Source organism: Octodon degus, unplaced genomic scaffold, assembly GCF_000260255.1.
Source record: "Octodon degus isolate 3935 unplaced genomic scaffold, OctDeg1.0 scaffold00024, whole genome shotgun sequence".
In the NCBI taxonomy this organism is placed as follows: Eukaryota; Metazoa; Chordata; class Mammalia; order Rodentia; family Octodontidae; genus Octodon; species Octodon degus.
Genome location: NW_004524600.1, coordinates 18,003,116 through 18,012,447, shown reverse-complemented (window position 1 = coordinate 18,012,447; position 9,332 = coordinate 18,003,116). Strand labels below are relative to the sequence as shown.

Here is a 9,332-nt window from a genome sequence, read left to right as displayed (position 1 = left end):
GATTACATGCGTGTGCCACCATGCCCAGGCTCGGTCACCGGCCCAGGGCACCCCAGGGGAGGGACCAGTGAGGTGTGCAAGGACCAGGGATGGAACCTTGGTCCCTGCACTTGCCAAAGCAGGCGCTTGGTCTGCTGAGCTATCTTGTCAGCCCTTAAGCTGGGTATATTTAATACAAACCTACAACTCACAAGGCCTTGGGAAGGACATTCATAAAACAAGTTAGGTATATAGAAAAAAATCTGAACGACTTGGTTTTCAGGAACTTGAAATAGAGGAAATGTGCCTTGCCCCTAAATAAGACATAACCATGTCTAATATCATCTGATTAGTCATCTTGAGACCCCAGAGGGCAGGGTGACATGAATGGTGCATGTGACTGTTGGGCTTGTGAATGTAGGGATGAAGGGACCAGAAAGTGGATCTGAAAAACTTTATCAACAGGGCAGTTTTTAAAATTGAATATGGCTGATTTTCCTTTTTGCTCCTCTTATTTTCGTAAGCCATCGGGAGGTTTCCGTCCGCTGAGAACCAAAGTGTACGGGTTCATTACTTTCTAGGTCTTACACTCTTTCTGCACATGTCTTGTGTACTCTAGCTCCTCCCAGTAGGAACAACTGATGGTGTGCATGTGGGGAGATTATGTCATTTCTCCATCATATCCATCGTTGAATTGCTAGAAAGCATTAGTTGTACATGGATACATGGCTCTACTTTAATCTCATTGTCTCCTAAATAGTCCAGCATGTGTATGGCAGCTTTTAGATTAAAATTTTGCTTCCAGGTCATTTTCTTTCAGTTGATTGTCCTCAACACCCCTCTTACATTCATCAGGTGACTATTACAAAAGAAGAAATGGAAACTTGGGATACAGCCTACATGGGAAGCTGGAATTTGAACTGGGAAATCTTTCCACTGTGTTTATAAAACAAATGAAATCATTTCCTCTGAACCTGGGCTGGGGAGGTAGCGCAGGAGTCTAAGCACCTGCCTGGAAAGCACAGGGACCTGGTTTCAGTCACTGGTATTGCATGCTGGCCCCGGCACCCTGGGCAAGCCATGCCAGCACGGAAACCAGGCATGGTGGCGCACACCTGTAATCCCAGCACTAAAGAGGCTGACACAGGAGGATCACTATGAGTCTGAACTGTGTAGTGAGACCCTGTATTAAAAATTTTAAAATAATTTCAAAATTAAAAATAAAAATTAAGCGGCGTAAGTTCCTGTTTCTCAGTGGCACATTTTGAGTGCTTAGCCGTGATACTCGGAGCACTGCCATCATTACAGAAGTCCTACTGGCCTTCCTGGTCACCTCTGAAAGCCACAGTCGGGGAGAATAAATCTACTGAGATAAATTGAAAAAAAAAAAAAAAGTATGTCCCTGGAATTGGTACGTAGGTGATAAATATAGAGCCCTCTACCAAACCAACTCCTCCAAAGTGACAAGCTTATTGTCAGGTTAACTACCAAAGGATGAAAACATGCTTTTCAGATTTTATAATCTGTTTATGTTTTGTTCTTTTAAAAATAGATATGGAGAGCTGGGGATATAGCTCAGAGGCATAAGTGCCTGCCTGGCAAGGTCCCTAGTTCATTCCTCAGTACCAGAAAAAAAAAAAATCTGGAAAGAACAGGGAGCAATTTCAGGTGTATTTTATAGCTGGCCCATATTGTGGCCAGACTTAGGCTGCATGGGGGAGGGGGTGTCAGACCTCAAGTGCTGGCAGCTCATGCGGTAGAATTCCCAGAAGGCCTCTGTGGCCAGGGGTGCTGGGGTGGCCTCATGGAGGGCTTCAGGCAGAGCTCGGATAATTCCTGTGTCCCCAGTTTTAGATCAGTGCCAAACCTTCAGGTCAGCACACCCGAGTCAGCTCTGTTGGCTCCAGTTGGAGGGGCAGGGAGGGTATGGCGGGGACAGGTATCTGCCTTTGCTGTGGCCTCTTCTAGGACACTGAAAGCATTTGGGGTGGAAGATGAGGGTTGCTATGAGTTTCCTATAACTTTTGCCAATTAGAAGAGGAGTGGGGCTGGTCCCAGCCCAGTCGCAGCGTGGATGAGACCCTCTTCCACCCCCTTGGGATCCCCCCACCACTCTGTAGCACCTCTCCCACCCCGCCCGCCTAGTAGGAATTTCTGCTGCATTCCAGGAACCCCTAGATCCAGTCCTAGCCCAGGCCCAGTGAGTGTGTGGGAGAGCTTCCAGCTACCTTGAGCCAGCAGGACCTGCCGGTCCCAGCCCAGGTGCAGCATGGGTGAGACCCTCTTCCACCCTCTTTGGGCCCCTCCAACACTCCGCAGCACCCCCCTACCCTGCACACCCAGTGAGAATTTCTGCTGCATTCTGGGGATCCCCAATTCCATTCCTAGCCCAGGCCCAGTGAGTGTGTGGGAGAGCTGCCTCTCCCCGCTACTCCACCTTGTCCCCTCCAGACTCAGCTCAGGCCTGGCATACAGGTCTGAGGTGAACTGCAGCTGCAATCCCTGAAGAGAGTGTAGGGGACAGAACCACCCAGCTAGTCCAGGAGCAGAACATCTTGCCAGAGGGGCACAACAGGTTCACTCCAAGGGCAGCAGCAGGAAGGAGCTGAGCACAGCAGCCAGACCCAAGTCAGGCACAACTGGATAAATTCAAACTTTGTATATCTGCACCTGAACTTCAGTAGGTGCTAAGGTTATAACTGCACCAAAGGTCTACAACAAAGGTCAGAAGACAGTGCTACACAAAATGATGACAAGAAGGAGCAAAATGCAGTCTCAGACCCCAAGCCCACCCGTAACAAGTACAGAGGACACTAACGCAGAACAAATTGGGAATCACACAGCTGAAATCAATGAATCAACGGCCTCTGAAATGAAGAGGAGCGGATGTTTGTACATGTACTAATATTTAAAATAAAATACTAAAACATTAAAATAAAATTATAGCTAGTTTTCCAGCCTGAAAGTAACTGGAAAGGTAAGTAAAAGCCAACTTTTTTCAATAAAGAACAACTTGAGAAACTTAGACTTAGCAGTAAATGAACAACTGCAGGAAACAGAGCTTTAGAGACTTGCCCTGGTTACCTGGCAACATTGAGAAAAGGCTGGCCTACATACAAGAGCTACTCAAGTGTGTTTGGTGTAAGCATATAGGACAGGTTGAATATCCTTTATCCAAAGTGTTTGGAACCACAAGTGTTTTGGTCTTCAGAGCTGTTCTGAGTTTAGAATGGATGTAGATGTAGAACCCAAGTCTAAACACAATTCACTTGCATTTCTTAACCACCTGAATCATAAACTGAGGTAGTTTTACACATTTCTAGTGTGTCTGCGTTTTAACCAACTCATCATATGAAGTCAGGTGTGGAATCTTCCAGTTGTGGTGTCAGATTGATACTCAAAAGATTTTAGAATTTGGAGCATTCCAGATTTTCAGATTTGGTACATCCAACCTGCACTCTGACGTCTAAGTGTGAGCACTTGGGGGCTGGGGAGGTAGCTCAGTAGAATAAGCGCTTGCCTGGCAAGTGCAAGCTCCAGAGTTCAATCCCTGGTACCACTAAATAAGTGTGAGCACTTGGAAGACTAGCCTCCACCCAGCTCAGAATGACCCTCAACCAGCATAGGGTTCCAGGACTGACTGTGTTATTCATGGGCTGTGTGACTCATGATGGTGCCTTAGACATGAGTCCTCAAATGAGTCCACTGGTAGAGCGTTCAGAGTCGGGTGGCTGGGTCTGAAGAGGCAGCAGGTGTAGCTCCTGGAACTGCCCTGCCCAGGGGCAGCTGAAGAGTGAGGAAATGTCTCGGTGAGCACAAGGGGCAGAGATGGACAGAACAGCTTTCTAGAGGACGGGGCTACAGGCTTCAGTGTGGCCTGTGTGTGCAGAGCAGCCCTCAGCCTCGTTTCCACGGCAACATTCTACCCCTCACCAGATCAGTGCGGCTTCCTGGCTTTACGCGTATTCACAGCAGTCCTTGTGCCCAGTGCTCTTACAAACAAATCGCCTTAGACCTATACAAATGACTTCTTCTCATCCTCTGGAAGTTTAAACAGGTGCCATAAACAGCTTCTCTTAGGATGACAGTGATAAAGAAGGAAGCCCCATGGTTTGAATAGGAAGGGCCAAGTTTTGTTTATGACCAAACACTCGAGCACACTAGGGCGGGTTTTCCTTTTTGTCTTTTGTCACCCAGGCCTCACTGCCACCTGAAACCATGCAGTGGTGGAGGCTGAGGCAGAATCCATGGCAGAGCTGTCCTCGTCTCTGAGGACTGAGCCCATCATTCCTGAGCACGGGCCACGTGCTTGATGGGCAGATTCCAGTGCAGAAGCGCCTCTTGGAAGCGCACAGGGTGAACTGTACTGAGGAGAGCCCTTTAGAAGGACATGCCAAGTGCGGGTGACTGCTTCCGAAGTGGCAGGGAGAAGCCAGACTGAGCCGTGGCTGACCTGAGGGCACTTCTTGTCTCCACAGATGGGCTGGTGACGCAGGACCCTCCCAGCAGTAGCAATGCGGAGCCCTTTCCCGCGCCTGGATCTCGACACTGCACCTAAACCTGGACGTGGGGAAGCAGGAAGCAAACCTGGTGTATCCAAAAGCACGGCATCTGGGTAGGACCGGGCAGTGAGGCTGCCTCTTCTTGGCCCCGGAGCTCAGCTGCAGTGGCTGCTGATGCGCCCGGCACCTTCCTTCCGCCTATGCTTCAATGGCACAACACTGGAGCAGCACATCTGAAGAGAACAGTGTGAGAAGCCGAGCCCATGGCCACGTTCCCCTGCCAGCTATGCGGCAAGACATTCCTCACCCTGGAGAAGTTCACCATCCACAATTATTCCCACTCCAGGGAGCGGCCATACAAGTGCCTGCAGACTGACTGTGGCAAAGCCTTCGTTTCCAGATACAAACTGATGAGGTGAGAGACACTAGGAAGGCTATTCCAGCCCTCAGATGGCTTACTCCAAGGGGACAAGAAGCGTGGTAGCCTGCTAGCCATTCCTTAAAACTGTCCAGTGATCACGGTGGTTTGGCTGTGCAGGATCAAGTTTGTTCCTTCAGGGCTAAAGGCAGAAGTGAGAAGTCGAGGCGTAGGTGCAAGGCACCAATAAGCCCCCTGCTTCCACGGCTCTGCCCTTCACTGCCCAAGGAGATAGTGTGGGATCTCAGGAGGGAAGAGTGACAGGAAGCACTGGGGGAAAGTGGGTAGGGAGGCAGCTCTGGGAAGGCAAAGAGCCTCGGCTCCACAGTACCATGCGCAGCAGCTGGAGCATGGCAGGGTAAGGCTGGGAGCATCTGCAGGACGCAGCGGTGCACACTGGGCCCTACCTGCCGTCTGAAAGGGTTGTTTCTAGTGACTGAGTAGGGCATTAGAGGGTGTCTCTGACATCAGTGTAGAGGAGGGGGAAGGACACCAGTTGGGGACCTATTGTGAGAGTCCAGGCACAAAGTGCAAGGGCTTATCCAGGTCCCTCAAGGAAAAGGTGGTGAGCAAGAGACACCTACAGGTGCAGGCTTTCGGAGCAGCTTGTCACCTTGCATGGAAGACGCACCTGCACAGGGAGGCTCTGCAGGGTGCAGAGGGGCCCAGTGTGTGCATTTGGCAGAATTTCAGAGGTAGTGTGGATGATCTGTGAAAGCACAAAACCTGCTGCTGTAGCAGATGAGTCTATTTTAAAGAAATATTTCATGTGAATTACTTCTGAGAGCTGTTAGGCACTCCAAGCCATGAGGGAAATGATACATGACAACAGCTTGTTACCAAGGGGTTCTGGTAACACAGAGAGGGTAAAACACGCGGCCAGACAGTGGTCTGACTGACAGCGAAGGCTGTGTGCCATGTCTGCAGAGCCCCATGCAAAGACTCCCGCTAGTGTGCGTTGCTTTTGATGCCTGCTTAGGGGAAACGTGCTCTCCTTGAGTCCTCAGCTTCAGCTTTCTGACAGCACATAGAAACGCTCAGGTGACAGCCGCGGGAGCAAGCTTGCCTTTCCATCTGAGTGGTATTAACAGGGACCTCATTAGCATTCAGTCCCGGAGCGCCCTGGGGAAGGCACTTGAATGAAGTGAACGAAATGTATATGCTCCTGGCCGTAAGCATAACACTGTTACTGATGATATATTATGCTGTAAGATGATTTTTTTTTTAAATTAAGCCTGTAAATGCATAGGCATTTTAAAATCCAAGCATGTCCTGCCATACACAGGCCACCAGCTGTCACAGCAGTGGTCTGAGAGCCTACCAGTATCATTGCAGTGGCTCCCCGCTCTGCCTGTGAATGCATCAGGCATCCCTCCCACCCCCTCCCCAACACTGCCACCCCCCCACACACACACACCTGAGGCAGCCCAGGCTGCAGCTGTGCTGCAGGAGGGTTAAGCCCGAGACATGTGCCAGAGAGAAACACCTGGAAGAGACAGCAGAGCAAGCATATGATGGGAAGGAGAGTTCGTTGGCGTTATGTGGTTGAACCGCACTGAAGGCATCGCAAGCACTACTGAGGTAGCTCTAGGGAAATGCCTAGTCTAGAGAAGTAAGCAATGAACGGAAACTGTGCTTTTATGCAGGCAGGCATTGTGGCCCCTGCCCAGCCCCAAGGTCTTTCCTCCAGCAAGCCCACTCTCCTAGAAGAGAGGCTGGTAAGACGGCAGGATGCTTTAGGTTTGGCTTTAAAAATGAAGACGACAGGGCAGCCTTCCCCTGTTTCTCAGCAGTTGCAACTGGAGTTCTATTTTATGAGTAGTAATTTAAGGAGAAAACAACTGACTTGCGGAACAGAGAACTTAGGTTCAAGTACAGCAAACTATGAAGCCAGTTAGGCGGAGACAGCAAAGGGTGAGAAAGGAGGATCTGGCCAAGCGGAGTCAAGTCCAGGATTGGCCATCTTACTGTGACAGGTCACCCTCGAAGTCTTCTAACAGCACAGACCTGATTCAGCTGACAGCCAAAGCCTGTGGCATCAGGTAGCCCTTCTAGGTCACGCTAAGCTTCATGGATTGTGAGTAAAGAAGAAAGTGAAGAAGGAAACAAGTTGTCGAAGCACTTTCCTGTGATAATGCTCTAGATCGGGACTGTTGCATGAGGAAGTAAGAAGAGGGGTAAACGGGGAAGAACTGGATTCCAGGCAAAGGAAAAACAGATACAGGTAGCTAGGGGGCAGAAGGTGGCGAAACTGCAGAGGCAGGCGATGGTATTGCTCAGGTGCTAGTCCCAACCTGGGCTGCAGAACAGCACAAGCATAGGACAGGAAAGAGTGGGTAGGAAATACGAGACCCAGAGTTATTAACCACCAGTTGATTTTCCCAAGGATGATACATGAAATGAAGCCACATCAAAATCCTCTACAAAGTAAGGGAGAGAAAGGCAACCACCAAAGACCCAGCACGGACCTTTGCAGCACTATTTAGTAGTAGTCAAACTGAAAGAGTGTAAATACTAAGCTGATAGGCCAGCCCCACCAATACTAATCTCTCTTATACATATGAGGGTACCTTTTTTGGTTTTGGGTTTTTTTGTTTGTTTGTTTGGTTGGTTGGTGTTTTTTTTTTGCCTTTTGGAGACAGAGTCTAGAAATGCAGTTCAGGCTGGCCTTGAGCTCACTTTGTACCCCAAGCTGGTCTCAAACGCACCATGATCGTGCTGAGATTACAGGTGTTGCCCCCCCCCCACGACCAGCTATATGTGAGTATTTTTTAAGATAAGCCAGCTACTTACCCTCCCCATGTGCTTCTAAAAACCCTTTGTGCAACCTGTGGATGTACCTAAGTCTACCTGGAACGTGCAGACAGCGGCATATTTGGCTTCCCAGGTACCTGCCGTCCTGGTTCTGCGCCCTCAGGCCCCAGCAGCATACTAATGCCAACCTCTTACTCCGTGCACATGGCCGATTACCCTTGCTCACAAGAGAGGGGAAGGAGGTGTGCTAGTTTTGCCTTATTTTTAAGGCAGTGATCCAGCTTAGCTTTACAATTTTTGCACTGGTTTCCAGTCTGACCCCTAGTGGGACCACCATCTTTTAAATCCAGCTGTTAGCGACCACTTCCTGGGAATGAGGAGGATAGAGTAGGCTGTTGGGTAAAAATGTATAATTGAGCACACTTTTGAGTTAAACACAGTCTGAAAGAGAGTGCATCTTTTTTAGAGAATGAGGTGTTAGAAATTCTTTTTGATCCAGAGTCACAAGCTCAGAGGATACAATTGCATCGAAATTGTTAGTCAGACAAGGTAAGCCTCTGAAGAGATTCGAAAGGAGGCCGTTGTCCTAAGGGATAAAGCAGCTTACCAAGTACCTACAAGCTGCAAGTGAGGGCTTCTGTTTTATAAGAAATGCTCATAAATAGTACTTGGTGTTTCAGTGATTCAACTAAGCCTTTTCTAGTCAAAGTGACAGTTTTTTAAAAATGGGCTCTAGTTATATGCTTTCTCCAAAATTAAAAGATAGGGCCTTGTTGTTGTTACTTACAGTATTGAAGACTGAATCAGGGAACCCTGAATTATTTTTTAAATTTTATTCTGAGCCAAGGTCTAAGTTGCCGAGGTTGGCTTTAAACTTGCCACTCTCCTGCTTCTACCTTCCTTGACGATGGGATTACAGGCATTGGCCACATCTCTTGGCTAAGGACAGACTTTAAAAAGCTCCTCTCAGTCTTGTCTCTGGTCTGAACTTTGTATCTCACTATATAGAGACCATACACAAGAAATTTCAGTAAGTGGGTTTTACATGAGTAGAAGATACATTGGGTGACTTGGAAATTAAGGAATTTTCAAAAGAGTGTCAAATGCCTATTTAGCCTCCTCCTGATAAGTAGTTTTCATTACATAACTTTTAAAATTTATGTTTAGAAATCTCTATACATTATAAGGATACAGTAGCTTCTCAAAAGAACATCCTTTGGGTATGAAAATTGCCTTATGTTCTTAGCAGTCCTTGGGTTTGTTGTAGGTTTCTTTTTCCTTCAGTACTGGGGACAGAACCCAGGGCCTTCACACTGGGCCTTACTGCTGGGCTCACACTTGTGATCTTCCTGCCTCAGGCTTGCGAGTACTGGGATTACAGAGGTATGCCACAATGCCCTGGTAGCTTTTGGGTTTTCATGACAAAATGTCATGTATTGGAAAATATCGAAAGGGAATTTTAAAGTGAAAATGTATGAGCTATTAGCATTCCAAGGTGCTCTTATTTCCACGCCCTTCTCCAACTCGTGTTGTGCAATGTTGCTTCCGCCCCAGGCACATGGCTACCCACTCTCCCCAGAAATCTCACCAGTGCGCCCACTGCGAGAAGACGTTCAACCGGAAGGACCACCTAAAGAACCACCTCCAGACCCACGACCCCAACAAGATGGCCTTCGGCT

General features: G+C 48.4%; 1 protein-coding gene across 1 annotated transcript in view; it reads left to right on the top strand.

Annotated features, from left to right (window-relative positions):
* The first annotated feature begins 4,636 nt into the window (after nucleotides 1-4,636).
* Plagl1 (PLAG1 like zinc finger 1) overlaps nucleotides 4,637-9,332 on the top strand; it is a 6,366-nt gene continuing 1,670 nt past the window's right edge. Inside the window, exons 1-2 of the mRNA XM_023712206.1 lie at nucleotides 4,637-4,896; nucleotides 9,208-9,322. Of these exons, the coding sequence (XP_023567974.1) occupies nucleotides 4,745-4,896; nucleotides 9,208-9,322 (267 nt within the window). The 5' untranslated portion in view covers nucleotides 4,637-4,744. The remainder of the gene's footprint in view (nucleotides 4,897-9,207; nucleotides 9,323-9,332) is intronic.